The sequence below is a fragment of the Rhyacophila brunnea genome, unplaced genomic scaffold (genome assembly GCF_057557595.1).
Source record: "Rhyacophila brunnea isolate RB1 unplaced genomic scaffold, BYU_Rbru_1.0 scaffold_24, whole genome shotgun sequence".
NCBI lineage: Eukaryota > Metazoa > Arthropoda > Insecta > Trichoptera > Rhyacophilidae > Rhyacophila > Rhyacophila brunnea.
In genome coordinates this window covers 6381782-6397902 of record NW_028232904.1, presented here as the reverse complement: position 1 = coordinate 6397902, position 16121 = coordinate 6381782, and the positions used below count along the sequence as shown (strand labels likewise).

The window sequence follows — 16121 nt, the reverse complement described above, 5'->3', positions numbered from 1 at the left end:
AGGATTATCGCTTCTGAAGCTTTGGGTTCCAGGTTTGAATCACATTCGCATATTGTGGTTTTTTCAACATTGAACTAATCTGAGTGAGAATTTATGAATATTTCTTTTAAACAATCTGTTAACATACCTTTTTATCAGACTGGACATCACTGTGGCCCACATCAGATTTTATAGCCGGTGATGATGTACAAGCGTGCATACTGCGTACCTATCTAATTTCCCAGCAATATAACTAGCTACTTAGATACTTTGTTTTCACTCTGATGAAGCTTATAAAACTTCTGCTTTCCAAGTTTTCAAAATAAATTATTTTACGATATCAGGTTTCACTCTATTCCTTTTTAAATGTGATATACTAATCGAATTATAAACAATAATAATTGTAGTGTGAGTATATAGTGTTAAAATTCAATGTATTTAATGTTTTTTGTAATTATTAATTAATTCTTTAGATGTGTTATTTGATGCAAAACGAATTTTCATTCAATTTGACAATTCGTTTTTTACTATTCCGTAAAAATTGGTTTTAGCTTTAGGCGCATATTTTGGCACTATTTATAATATGGATGCTTAAAAACGATAACTGGATTACTCAAACTGATATATTCTGTGAAATAGTGCAACACTGTCGGTCATTTTTTTTAGTAATTATTCTTATCACACTGTTCGTTTCTCAAATTAGATAGATACTTTGAAAATGGGGGAATGGGACAACTGGGCGCCAGGACAATTAGGACAATGAAATAAATAGACGGTCGTCACGATTTTGTACAGGAAGTATACGAAGAATTTTAAACAGTTTCTATCTACTACTTAGTAGTTTTAATTCATGTTTCCCTTAACTTTTCTATTGCGGATTGAGAATTATCATGTCTCTCTTCTCATTGGAACTAATAAATTAAATCATTATTTACTTGTGCATATTTAAATTCTCACGAAATATGAAATTATAAGTGATTTTAGTAGAAGTAAAATAATATTAAATATTTATTTTTTACAGTAATTATTATGCGCCGAATCGTCCTAGACGCGAAAATGATTACTAAAGCGTCAATTACATTTAGCTTCTTTACGAACTGTTTGTTGGCGAATTTATAATCTGCCTGTAAAGTCGCATAGTGTAATCATCGAACAAGCTAACATGTTCGATGATTACACTGGGCGACTTTACAGGCAGATTATAAATTTGCCAACAAACAGCTCGTAAAGAAGCTCAATGTAATTGAAGCTTAAGACAAGAGTTTAGCTGAGAATTAAATGCATTCAATTAATGTATATTAGACATTAAACTTTACGTTTTCCAGACACTTTTTATTAGTGGCACAGGTTTCTATACCTACATACTTTGCTTTCTTATACTTTTATACAAAACAGTTGAAAACTACACTTTACTATTTTGATTATTTATATGTCACGTATAATCCTCAAGTTTTTCAATTGTCGTTTTATTTATTGTATTAGTATTGAAAATATGTAGAAGATTTTCCTTTGCATTGAACTGCTTATCCAGTTGGACTTTAGAGAGAGACTACTCCGTCTGGTGGATGGTCCGAATGGCAAGTTCGCGCGCGGAAACCTCTTCCGCCGCCGCCGTGGCCCGTGATGATGCAGAGCTTTCGCGCGGGTGCCAGGGCGGCTCTCGTATCGACTGCTCCGCCGCCCGCTGCCCCGCCGCCCTTCCCTCCCCGCGCCAATCATCCTTTGCCGCCGTTCAGTATGCCCGCGACTCACGCTTCCGCCGGTCGCGCGACACCTATTATCACGATATCGTCCCTACCGACGACTCTGCTGCATCCGTGTTTTGTGTGTACGCCGGGAATCGAACCCGATTTTCACCGCTCGCGATAACATACGTACTATCTACAAAGTAAACTTTTCTTCTAAGATTCACAATACAGGAGTTTTCCTTTAAAACGGATTTTTTTTATTATTATTAATTTTGGTGTTTTAATAAACATTGCTTTAATTTTCCAAAAAATAATTCTTTTCACAATTTTTCATGTACAGTACAGTATTACTTAGATTGTATTTAATCTGGGGGAAATGTATCTTCTCGTCAATCAATCAACCACGTCGAGTATGTTAAACAATGCATTGGGTCTATTCTATACTTATTGACCGCTAATGTGATAAAGTGATAAATATTATCAAACTTAGAGTAGGTTTGTAGTATTTGTAAGTATTAGCACTCATTGTAACAATTACAATAAGTTGGTTGTAATTGTTGCAATACGTGCTATATTTTAACAGCACCTCTCTTGCTGCTGTTAAAATATAGCACTTATTGCAACAATTACATCCAACTTATTGGAATTGTTACAATAAGTCAGTGGCGAAGGGTGGAGGTAGGCTGTTAAATCCGCCATAAATGGTGCACATTAAATTTTGTCAGTCATACGTATTTGTTTTCATTGAAATAATACTACAATTTACAGATGATGCTGCTTTTTCAAAATTCAATTAAACCTTGCAAAATCCAAGCCATAATAGATAATAGTCAAAAAATACTTGTCTATCTATAAAATATCTAAAATTATGCAATTAAATCATACATAACTTTGGATATTTTATGGATAGAATAATATTTTTATCTATTATAGTTTGGTTAGGCAGGGTTTAATGAATTTAAAAAAAATAACTAACAATATTATGTGTATTATGTATTCTTAATCCAACGAAAACAAATAATTATGAATGAAAACGTGTGCACAATTTTGTCGTATCGCCCAAGATATACCAAAACTATTATGGTATGGTTTAGGTAGGGTTTAATTGATTTTTAAAAACTAAACAACATCATCTATAAATTGTAGTCTTAGTTCAATAAAAACAAATATGTATGACTGACAAAGTTTAATGTGCACTATTTATAGGAGATCTTAACAGCCTACCTCCACCCTTCGCCACTGCAATAAGTGGTACCTACCCTAAGTTTCATAATATTTATCACTTTATCACCTTAGCGGTCGATAAGTATAGAATAGACCCACGTGAATCTTCAATAACAATACGGCTATATCCATCATATATTTTGACTAACATTGGGCGTCGTTCTGGACTTTTTCTCGTTTAAGCAGAATTTGGGAATTGCTACAGCAACACACATACACACTCTATACAGTGTCTTCAAAGTGTGTCCAAATTATTTCATATTCTCTACCATCAATTCAGACTTATGGTAAAGTCCTAATTTATTTCCGATTTGACAGTCAAATGGTTTTTAAAAAAATCGAACTTTCAATCGTCTATCTGACTTCTATACGATATTGAATTGTTTTGATTTAAATTTCTATCTCGATTGAATGGTATCCAAAGTGCCCTCGTCTGCATGTCTTTAGTTGACTGTTTAAACAATGATTCATAATCAAATACATCTACTGTGTATTTATTGGAGTCTTTCGATCAAGTTGGCATGATTTTCCGCGGTCTGTCGGTCCGTCGAAGCCTCCTCTACGGCAATCGAGCCTGACATTACCGTTAACTTCCACGGCTCGACTCTCGGCCGATGAGCTCGACGAGAGGTAAGAGGTTTACAGTTACGGTCGGCATTCCCTACCGCTAGCACGTACGGAGAAGAAAGAGCGGCCGCCTCAATACATAATCTCCTTTCAAACTCCTCAGTTAAGATCGGAAGTCGCGTCTGTGTGGTGCTAATCCAAATAAATACAAAGGAAACTCTCGAGAGCAGTGATTTGTGATTTTTTTCTCCCAAATCGGAACATATCACGTCATAAGTGCTGTAATATAAATTATATCGTAATAAATGCATATCATACTTTATCAATTATTAATACTAATCTAATAATTATAATAAAATAATCATACCAAAAAAAAAACCTACAAATATTAATTTATTATTAACCATTAACATAATTTATTTATTTATTATATTATAATATTAGTCTGTGATAGAAATTAATACAACGGAAGATGAATATTTTAGTGTTATGCAGTTGTAAATCCGTGGACATTTTCATGTGGTAATATTAATTATTATTGCATACGTTTTGGCGTATAATACCGTTTGCTGGATTCGGTCTCCTGTCGCGCTTACACAAGTGTTTGGTTGTTTGCCTGTTTAATCTAAAGCAGAGAATTGTGTGAAAATACAATTGCGTCGGCGATTAGTGAACGCTCTGTTCTGTCGGCTCGATCGAACTATTTCAGTCTATACTGTTGCAGTTGATATAGTTGCAACCAAATTTCGCTGGTTTACACCGCGTAAAATTATTCTACGTTTTGCACACTCTAGCTTTACCGTATGTCTAGCTAGAGAGAACTTTGACGTTGGTTTGTGTACATTCTTGGACTTACACTGTTTATTTGACATCGCAAAGTTGTCCAGTTTTACGCTGCACTGATCCTTGAACTTTACTACTCTTAACAAACAGAATATAACTTAGTGTATAAAACTAGTAAAATTCAAGTGGTGTGCCGGAAAGATTCAGGCACATAGTAACTTGATAAGTGTTTGTTTTCGATTACGTCCCACCGTCCAAAGTTTAATGAAGTGAGTTATTTATTAAACCTGCATAACGAAGTGTTTGTGGATAAAGTATCTCATTTGTGAATAAGCAAATATCTCCGTGTTGGAGGAGTCCAGTGTGGTATTCAGCCAGCGCTCGCGTACGGGCGATGGTCTGAAGAGTGTCTTGATTAAAGTGTAAGGAGGAACCATGGTGGTGTTAGAGGCGGGGGCCGGAGGGCCTCTTCTGGAGGCTTCCGCCCTGGATCATTGCCTCGACGCCCTGTACGCGCAGAGCGAACTGTCGCTCAAGGTGCTGCCGAAGAGGTACATCGGCCTCCACCAGTGGGTCGGCCCCCTCGGCGCGTCCAAGGATCTCAAATTACAACTCGTGAGTAGCACAATTAGACACTGTTAACAACATATTATCACTTGCAAATTGGAGTCAATCCATAGTCAGGAAATAGACAGCAATGGAAATCTTTTAATATTAATACTGTCGACCGCAGGTACTTTGTAATTTGAATTTAAATCCATTAGAATGGAAATCTTTTATTTTCGTAAAATTTATTTCCACGTTTAGATAGATTCCTAAATGATATGTAAATTCTTTCCGTTCTTCAAAATATCGTAAACGTTTGAATTGTGATACTCTATACTTACAAGTTAGCAGGAAGTAATTACAACATTAACTACTATTATGACATTCAGTTTCAAGTGAAAAGAAAGTCTACTAGCGTATTGGACAGCTACATATTATTATCTATTAGATTTGTCCTTAGTTTCACCTATTAAATTTCAAAGTAAGTGTAATCAATCACATTGTTTTGACCGAACTCATAAATCATATTATTGTAAGAATTTAAACCTATTGTATCGTCGCATCTTGTGGAAGAATTCTGGCATCTTCCAGTATTGTCATCCCAATCCTGATCCTGCTATACGGATACTTAGTTATACCTTCCAACCACTGTATTTTTTGGTCCTCCCAACACATCTCCGACCATACAGTTTCGCATTAAAAATATCCGGTATGGTCAGTCTACTTGATCCAAGTGCATTCGTCGAAAATGACCAAGTCCATTTTAGTTATTTGCTGTCATAGCTTTCGTAGTCTTATCGTACATGCCACACTCCTTAATCACTCATAATAATATAATATATATATATAGTACCTATTTTTACTTATCCCTCAGTATTCGAATATAAGGTCTGGTCTCGGCAATATTTTGTATTTTCGAGATAGCAATTTGTACTCCAAATTAGCTTTTGGATTCCAAAGTAACATAAATATTGGCTGTCTGTATGTCTGCTTACCTGTTACATATATGGACATTGTAATCTAACGAACTATTATTAGTATTAGGTTATTGACGAGCACCAAATAATTATTCAATTATTATAAATCTGCTATTACATGTTTTTACTTGTGATGTCATTTAAACTTTAAATACTTAGTTAATTAGTAGTTACATGTAAGAAATTCAGGTGTGCTGTGAATAATAATAATATGTTCTAACGTCAAAAATATAAGGCAATGATTATACGCAAGGAATTCAATAATTATAAAAATATTTGTACCGAATGGGAGTGGAGCCGATACATTATAATGATCTTGCCAAAAATGGCATAATAATATGCATTTAATGTGTTAACTTGTTAATTGTGCAACTAATTCTGTTAATACTGACAGTGCGATAGCGACTGTGTTAAGTTCTCTCCAAAATGTTAGTTTTTAAGTGTTGGATGTACGTGTGTTCAATAAAATTTGAGTTGTAAGTATTGTTTATACCACATAATTTAATATTGACTAGTAACGGTTTCGTCCGCTTCAATTTAATTATGAAATAATCATACTATCGACCGAAGAGATACCTACTTGATGGAATTGGAATTAAAATTCTAATGGATTTGATTTTTGTACTATTCCATTTGAGACCATTGAGTTTCAAATGGAATAAATAGTACAAAACTTAAATCTATTAGAATTTTAATAATAAAAGTTTGCGATATAAGACTAAAAAATACATATTGTGTATTATTTTGTATTAATACAATGTCTTACACCAGGGGGGGGCAAACTTTTTGGATGGAGGGCCAAATTCAAGAATTCAAAATGAGCGGCGGGCCGCAAGTAAAATAACATTTTTAGAAATACACTATTTATTATCACGAAAAATAAACACTACAAAAAAATTAATGAGAAGAATGAAACTGTTATTTTTTAACATTTTTTTTTAAATTCAGGTGTTAATTTTGTAGTTGATATTCTCAAAACTGCTTGTAAATGGGCATCGGAGATATTTGATCGTAAAGAATTTTTATTGCGTTTCATGATCGCAAATGTTTGTTCACATAATAGGTATATAGGTTGTATAGGATATCCAAAAATAACATTTTTATTGCATAATCTTTAAGTTGGTCGAATTTGTCTGAATTAAGGGCATTGTAAAATTTAGAGATTTCTTCACGACGATACGATTCTCTTAAATCAGTGTCACACTGCACATCAATAATCTCAAGTTGTAGCTCAGTCGGTACACTATCAATATCTATTGAAAATGGATCGCGTACTAAACAAGTTTTAATCTATGTAAATATTTTTTTTTTTAATTATAAAAAAGTTATTCGTAATCAGAAGTACAATTAATGATGGCGGGCCGCAAAAAAATACCCGGCGGGCCGCAGTTTGCCCCCCTCTGTCTTACACGAAAGATTGACAGTTGACAATTAATTACAAAGAATTTTTTCCCAGTAGATTCAGCCAGTAGTGATTTGTAAAGTCAAATAATAATTTATTTATTAACTTAGCGATAAACTTTATCCATCTTACAAAGTAAACATAAATGTGATTACGTATGTTGAATACTACTCTTTTCTCATTCATTAAATGACAAATAATAACACTTAAATCAAATATAATTTTCTTTTGCCTTCGCAAAATAAACGTACGTAACATAATGTTGAGTGCCGATTTTGGTTTTCCACCGATACGTGTATAATATCTGCTGAAAATTTTCACGGCTTCCTGTAACATTGTCGAAGAAAAGACTAAAAATATAACGTATTATGCGATATTTAGCGAGCCGAGTCGATGTTGTGATTTACTTATGTAGCCAGATTTTCAACAAAGGCCATTAATCACGGTACGTTCTGTGTAGTTCTTTACTCCTTGTATAATAAATATAGGTAATTTTGTTCACCGATAATGGGTGGGGAATACTTTTAATGTCGTCTTTTTGTTAAAAAGTTATTGTTGGTACGGATAATAATAATTGATATTTAGGAATAACCAGATTTTTTTTTTTTTTTTTTACTATAGGATACTTCCATTTTTTTATTACAATGTTTTTCTTAGCTCGTATTCTTATTTGTCCGGTACAAATCTTGCAATAGATTTTTAACTAACTTCCCGACTAGCTAGACATTTGAGACTTTTAGAATATATCAGAACACGATGCCAATGCACTCTTTCAATACTTTTAGCCACCTTTAAGTAGATTTGATTTCGTTTTCAGTTGATTCTGTTTTGTGTGAAAAGTTAATTCGGAAGAAATCCGTAAAAAGTAAAACTATTATTGGTTGCTAAGTGGGTCCTAGCAACTAAATTATTAATATTAATATATACGTGCGTTACTATGGAAATCAATATGACATTTCAGTATTATTTCTATCAAGTACAAATTTTTTGATCGTTTAAGCTAGTCAAGTCTAGTTTATATGATTCAACAGAATGTTTAAAAACGTTGTATTTATATAAAAAAATCTTTTTATCTTGTAATTATTTTTACTTTATTTTCGCTGAAGAAATACAGGAAAATCGTTTTCTTAATTATTTATATTAATCTCTATGTTGAATTTTGTTGAACCCTGTGAAGTGTCGTCCGTTTTTTGAGGAAGGACACCAGTGTCCGCACAGATGAATGACACCTTAATACATTTGTATCGTAATTATTTATCGTTTGAAGTTTTTACTAGTCAATTTGTTCCGACATAGATACCCATTAATTAATTTAACACGCACTTAGTAAAATTTAATTTTACAAAATGATAATAATATGTATACTTATGTATCCTATTTTGGAAATCATCAAAACACATTGCTCGGAATCCGAAGGACCAATATTCTAATTGGCGTGTTTTCGATGCGTTTCCATGTTTAGTGATTAAGATTATCTATGGAAGACGTGGGCACTAATGTAAATGTAGATACTAGATATTAATTAAAATACAACACAATAAGTAGTAGGTAGATACTTATTCCATGTAGTTAGTGATTATTAGAACCGTTTTCGTCCGCTACAATGGGATACTGTCAACTGATACAAAAGAATATGAATTATTACAGCTATTTACTAACAAATTTTAAAAGCAAAACTATTTATTGAAGTTATTATGAACATTAATAAAGAAAATTTAAAGAAATTCTCTTTTGAAAAATAAATCAATTAAAATAACCTAGCCTTTCAGAAAACAAATTTGACAGTTTACAGTGTTTACAACATTATGGAAGACAAAAACAACATTCTAAGAGAATTATCTGTTCAAAAATAATATAATGTCTTTCATCAAAAAATGACATGTTAGTAACATTGAATTGATTAATCGTGTTGTTTATTTTAACTAAGATTTATGTAGGTAGCTTATGATGGTCAGCAGACTGAATTAAATAGGTAGGTACGTGTCGTACAGTAAGGATTAATATGACAAATACGGCGTATATTTATATTTCATAAATTGTATAAAATATTGTAGGTATTGTAGTTACATGTATTATCGGAAATTTAGGGCCGGTTGTATTTAAAAAAATAATTTGCCTGTTTCGATGCCTACATTAATATCAATTACGTTATATCAATAATTATAATGGTTTCCACGAAGCAATGAACCTGTTGTAAACTCCCTTGTTACTCAATACTAACGGCCTGGAAAGGTTTGTGTTCATTAAAGTGCGTACATTTGTGGTTTGTGTCGGAAACCGGTAGTCGCCGCAGAACTAAATAGCGGTTTTCCGAAGCAAAGCGCTGTACTACTAACTATCACCTGGGCCCCGCCGGAATGTTTATATATAGTATGTATTCGCGCTATTTTAATGCTGTATCTTCTTAATTACACCTGTATTTCACGGGTAGACTGCAGGTATTTTCACAGTAGTTACCCTATAATGGTACCTTGCTCATACAATATTTACGCTGTGGATTTCTCAAAAATTTTCTTTACTATCTTCTGTGTAGAGTACTCCTTTCCTCTCGTGTCATCTCTTATCGGCGCGTTCTTTGATTTTATCATCTGCTACCCGGAACAGTTCGATGGAGCTGCATGGAAGTTATTAAGCCATGAAATTTCCCATCTTCGCTCGTTGTCCTCTCATAATGCGGACGACGTACCGTAGTCGTCTTGTTTACGATAGTGTGCAGAACTGTCAGTTCGAAGAGTTTTTATACTGTATAGTCACGTCATATCATGCTGCATAAAGCTAGCTAATTTCCAAAATATAGTAGTGGGTATACTTGGACTAAACTGTTCCCAATCATTGTTAAATTGTTAGGATTTATTACGTGCGAAGCTAGGTACTCATTTTGCAATAGCTCTATACTGCCATTCCAAGGAAAAAGGCAGTAACTCGCAAAATTTGTGAAATTGAGTTATGATTGCCATTCGTTAGGTAATTTTGAAAGCTATTTATTTTGTTCACTATCATTAAAATACCGTTAAAACCCTTAATGAAAAAATGGGCATCTGCTAAAATGATACACATTTCTTAGCAAAAAGGCAGTCATTGCACATATGTATTGCAGTTACTGATTGTTTATTATTACTTTGTTTGTACTTTAACATTCTACTAATAAAAAATATCACCTTTTTTATTAATTCACAGAACATTTTGAAAAAAAAAAACACATGTCATTTATCTCGAAAGTGTGTGAGAGTCAGCTACTGCCTTTGAAAGGGCAGTATAGTTTATCAGAGCCTGTTGCAATGCATAATATTGTGTATTCGCTCTATCTAATGCTGTATTTTCTTAATTACACCTGTATTTCACGGATAAATATTGCAAGAATATTTTTAGTACCCGATAATAATAACAATACGGATTATCCAGTATTTACATACACTGTAAATATATCAATATTTCCTTCAGCTATGTATATAAAAATAATTTCCATTTGAAATCTGAAATTTTCACTAAGTAATCGTCGTATTAGTTGCGGTCAGAGTAGACAACGGCCACGTTTACAGTGTTATTTAATATTAAAAATGACATAGATATTTCAGGTATTTTTATTATATCTTGGTAACAGAATAGTAAAATTCTAATGGATTTACGTTTTGTACTATTCCATTTAAGTAGTTTTTTTGCGACCCGGGTTTCGCCCTTCGGCATCTTCAGGCGCCGTGTACACTCACCAAAGGTAAACAGTGTGTTAAACAAGGCGCCTGAAGATGCCGAAAGGCAAAACCATGGTCGCAAAAAACGACTTAAATGGAATAGTACAAAACTTAAATCCATTAGAATTTAAATTCAAATTCCATCAAGTAGGTACCTTCAGTCGATAGTGGTCGATATTAGAATAGTAAAACTTAATAAGAATATCGTCGCCCATAACATGAAGCAAGCGACATTCGATACTGTTCAAAGTGTATTATGCATCATGACGCACGGGCAATATGTACATAATATGTGGGGGATGAATGATAATAATTTAAGTACAATAATCATGGGGAAAAACAGGTAGGTACGGATTGTTATGCTGTACCTACACTACGAAAATATTTTTTTAATAATATTACCAGGAGTTTTGTTGATAATTTTAATTTTTAGTATATTGTATACTTGGGAATACTATCGAAATAGATAGCATTTTAAGCCACAGTAAAATAGTTGTTTTTATGTATGTTCGCCAGTAACTTTTGTATCGTTAAACTGGAAGTATTATGACGGTAATACTGGCAATAGAGGAGGCAAAGATACGTCTTGCTGTCAGCTGATGTTCGTGCAACTTCTTTGGTAGTCTATGTACTTTTCCTAAGTTCTGTGTAACTTTGAATTATTGGCGTGTTTTAGTTTTCCCGGCATGATTGTGATTGTCGTAAACCCTACTTTGCTTGATTGAAATATAACTTAATGTAGCCTCTTCTCTTCTTCTTCCTCTTATGGATTTATATGCGAGCGCATTTATCATTAGAATCCCCTATTTCTATAGTCTTATATACTTAGATTCATATATATAGATATATTGTAACACACATTGTAAAATATACCACTCTTTATTTTTAAACATTTCACTATGTCAGTGTATCTGTCACTAAATAGCAGTGGCGAAGGGTGGAGGTAGGCTGTTAAGATCCGCCATAAACAGTGCACATTAAACTTTTTCAGACATACATATTTGTTTTCATTGATATAAGACTACAATTTACAGATAGTGTTGGTTAGTTTTTAAAATTCAATTAAACTCTGAGAAACCAAGCTATAATAGATAATAGTCAAAAAATACACGTCTATCTATAAAATATCTAAAAATATGCAATTAAATCATATATAACTTTGAATATTTTATAAATAGAACAATATTTTTTATTTATTATAGTTTGGTTTAGGCAGGGCTTAATGAATTAAAAAAATTAACCAACAATATGTGTAATATGTATTTTTAATCCAACGAAAACAAATAACTATGAATGAAAAAGTGTGCACAATTTTATCGTATTGCCCAAATTAGACCAAAACTATTATGGTTTCGTTAAGGCAGGGTTTAATTGATTTTTAAAAACTAAGTAACACCATCTGTAAATTGTAGTCTTAGTTCAATAAAAACAAATACATATGACTAAAAAAGTTTAGTGTGCACTATTTATAGCGAATCTTAACAGCCTACCTCCACCCTTCGCCACTGCTAAAAATAGTGCCTAATAAACTTTGTCAGTCATACTTATTTGTTTTCATTGAACTAATAAGTAATATAAATTATAGATGGTGGTTAGTTTTTAAAATTCAATTAAACACTGCCTAAACTAAACCTTCATGGTGGAGGTATGCTGTGGAGATCCGACAAAATAGTTTACACTTTGTCCTGCTTACTTATTTGTTTTTCATTGAATAGAAGACTCTAAATTTCAGATGGTCCAGGTTTTTTTTTAATTCATGTTACTTCTATCTATAAATTACGTATGTTTTATTTAATATTGGCATAATTTTAGATATTGAATTTTATGTTTTGAACACCATCTGCTGTTTATATTTTCAGTTCAACGAAAACAAATAAGTATTACGGACAAAGACTGCAAAGTATGCGTATCAAAATTGAGTGTTAAATTACCAAGATTATAGTTGTCTGTGTATTGGAAACAACGCTGTAATAACTTATTTATTTGATAAAATTCACAAGGAAAGCACTCTGTCAATAGGACATATTGAATAGTCTCAATATTACTCATTAAATCGCTGACTTTAGCCAAGAAATGTTTCTTTCCTCTTGTTTCCACTTTTATCTTTCATTCTTTTTTGAATCCCGTTTCCGTTGTAGGAGGTCGGCGATTATTCCAGCGATTAGCTCCTTTTCTGTCACTGCCCTGAACATGAACGGAACTGACCGGGAGACATTTAACGCCCCTGCCCCAGAGATGTTTTATAATCCGCTACCAGTGTTTTGGGAACACTATTCTAGTGAATTTTCCTTGTCTAGATTCAGTCTTTCGGGTCTGGGTTTATTTTCAAAGTATGCAGTAGCTGCAAACGGACCGCAAAAGAAATATTTCGCCGTGTATTTTGAAAATTACCCGTACAGCTTGTAAATAAATATAATTATTATACAATATTAACATGTCAATAACGCAAGTTTTTAAGTATGAAAAGCTGGTGTCTGTTTTTGAAATATTTTCAATTTAGGGAACTTCCCACTTAGTGCTAATATAATATGTATTATTAAATACGTTTAATATATTCCAATAGATATTTTCGTGTTGAATTTACTTACTTGAATCTTTCAAGAAAGCAGTGCCAGTCGTAAATATTCATATTTCCAGAGTGGTTGAGATGTTTTTGCAAAAGTTTTCTTCTCAGCTAATTTGCATTGAATGTCCTCAAGACATCAAGAGGAATAATTGGTTTTCTGCTGTGCCATTAAATACCAATACACCTATCTACTCTTGTAAAATTAATTTTTAATATCTCGGTTGAATTTCTTTTTTAATGTTCCCAGTTACACGCATTTCAAATTGTACTTGATTGCTTCCTCTGAATATGGATTATGAGCATTATAATTATTACGTTGTACAGTATCTGAGTTAGCGATTTCTGTTTTTTTGCAAAATACTATCGTTATTTTAATTTGTGTTACAAAATTTCCAACGAAATGATGAGCGCGTGGAGGTATTTCATTTTTTTTATAATTATGTAATATCCAATAATATAATAAGTAATTGAGTTTAATGTTTTTTCTACGGCATTGTGGTATTTTTATTGTTATATTTTTATAATGAAAAATTTCACCGTCAAATTTTTAATATAAATATTAAGCCCGCTAAGGTAATAAAATAATATCTAGTAATTGTATTAACTATGTGTTATACCTTGCTTAAAAATATTTACCAAAAACATCATTGAACTCAGTTATCAAGAATAATAATATGTAACGTAGAGTTTGGAAAATATTATTTCGACCTAGTTTTATTAAGTTAATCAAATCAAAATATTTTTTTTGCCCAACAAGAAGAAACATTTAATTATTAAGTTAATTCATGACACTTCGTTGTGTAGAAGGTCACCTGTTTAATTCCTATCTTGCTTACGAACTGATTGGTTATAAATCCAGTCAATTTAATTATGAAATATCTACTTACCTATTTCTTAATCATTGAACATTATGTCTTGAACAGCTATCAAATTAAAATATTATATCGTTGTATATCTGCTACGATTCCGCAACATTTATTATAGCGAATACATTGACTTATCAGCCCTGAAGTTTTTCCACGAACATCTTCTTGAATCTTTGGATGCTATATGTATCTACATGTTATTGGTGACGATTTGATGACATCTAAATATTTAACGTTTACATTGATTCATAAAAATAGCCTAAAATTAGAACTTTGTAAACATATAATATCTACAAAGAAATTTGTACGAATACTGCTAATTGATTTAATTAATGGAATTATATCGTGAGACAATAGTACAAAACACAAAATAACTGCGTTGTCAGTGTCGTCGTACTTAAGAAAAATAATCTATATTTGTGACCCGGGATTCGCCTTCCGACATCTTCAGGCTATATGCTCACTATACAGGATACATACCAAGAACCATTCTAAAAGAATAGTACGAAACTTTCATAAATTAGAATGGTTATTCATTATTACCTTGTAATTTTAAAGTTCATTCAAATATGGTAGAAGAGAATATTGCCCAGATTTACTATTTCAGTGTATATTGTTACTCTCCAATGATGCTGAAGTGCGTGTAATTTATTAATTAACTAATTCAACCGGTGTTTTCCTGATAGAACTCCATTATAATAGTTTTCATTTCAGTTTACACGTAACTGGCTCAGTTAAAACTAATTGACAAATGTAATTTTGTTTCAAAACCTTTATTGTGTATGAGATTCCTATTATATTTGTGTAATATATTGTACTATAGGTACTAGCACATGACTAAAATACAAAATTAAAACATTAATTTAATGTGGTTTAGTCGAGCCGCAAGAATGTGGATGACGTATCACCGATTAGCTCAACTGTATCTAACTTCAGCAATCAACAATACTGTAGAAATAAAATAAATATATATTTTATAGATAAAGTAAGAGTTTTGTGTTAAACAAAATTCTTACGTTATTCTGTTGCCCCTTTTTATGAAATCGAACTATCGTTTTTTTCGTGCCGTGTCATTTCAGATCACCTTTCTCGTAAAAACGCGACCCATAATGTTGCATTAGTAGCAGACGATGCCGCCCAATGTTGCCGAGCGACGGCCGTAATTTTTCTTACGCACGACGGAAAACTGAAACTAAATTTGGCGTTTATACCGCGGGTTTCCAACCTATGGGGGGTCTCGAGTGGGTTTCTAGGGGTCGCCAACTACCTGCTTGCTAACAAAATGAAAAATATTGCTAAAAATAGTTTATATTGCACAATCCATACTTACAGTTATGTAGAGGTTTACACAATCCTACAACTGACGCTTTATTGTCTATGCTCATTTATGTAGCATAGACAATAATACGAACAGGGAATGACACGCAATAAATCAGTTGCATTCCGACCCTTCAACGGTATTGTCAAATAATTATGCGCGCACCTCCGCATAACGTTCAACTTAAAATCAAATTCCAAATTACAATGTAAACATATCAACTCAACATAAAAATTAATATGTCAGTCCTGTATATTGCCGTGTGTATCCAAACTTATTATCTACAATGTCATCATCAGCCGGGGTCAATCCAATGCTGGATGAAGGCCTCCCCAAGCTTTCTCCAACTCTCTCGGTCCTGTGTCGTTCGCTGCCACGTATTTCCGCCGAACTTTACCAGGTCGTCAATCCAGCGGCTTTTAGGGCGACCCTGTGGCCGTTTCGTACCCCTTGGGTACCATTGGATGACGGCATTTGTCCAGCGGCCGTCCTTTCGGCGAGCAATATGCCCCGCCC

At 33.0% G+C, this 16121-nt stretch overlaps 1 protein-coding gene across 3 annotated transcripts in view; it reads left to right on the top strand.

The window, feature by feature from the left end:
• The first annotated feature begins 1713 nt into the window (after positions 1-1713).
• pum (pumilio) overlaps positions 1714-16121 on the top strand; it is a 320587-nt gene continuing 306179 nt past the window's right edge. For 2 of the 3 annotated variants that reach the window (XM_085951193.1, XM_085951191.1), the window contains exons 1-2: positions 1714-1867; positions 3903-4856. In XM_085951193.1, coding sequence (XP_085807319.1) covers positions 4677-4856 — 180 coding nt within the window. In that variant the 5' untranslated portion in view covers positions 1714-1867; positions 3903-4676. Of the gene's footprint in view, positions 1868-3902; positions 4857-16121 lie in introns of those variants that run through there. The other variant, XM_085951192.1, reaches the window with a different exon arrangement.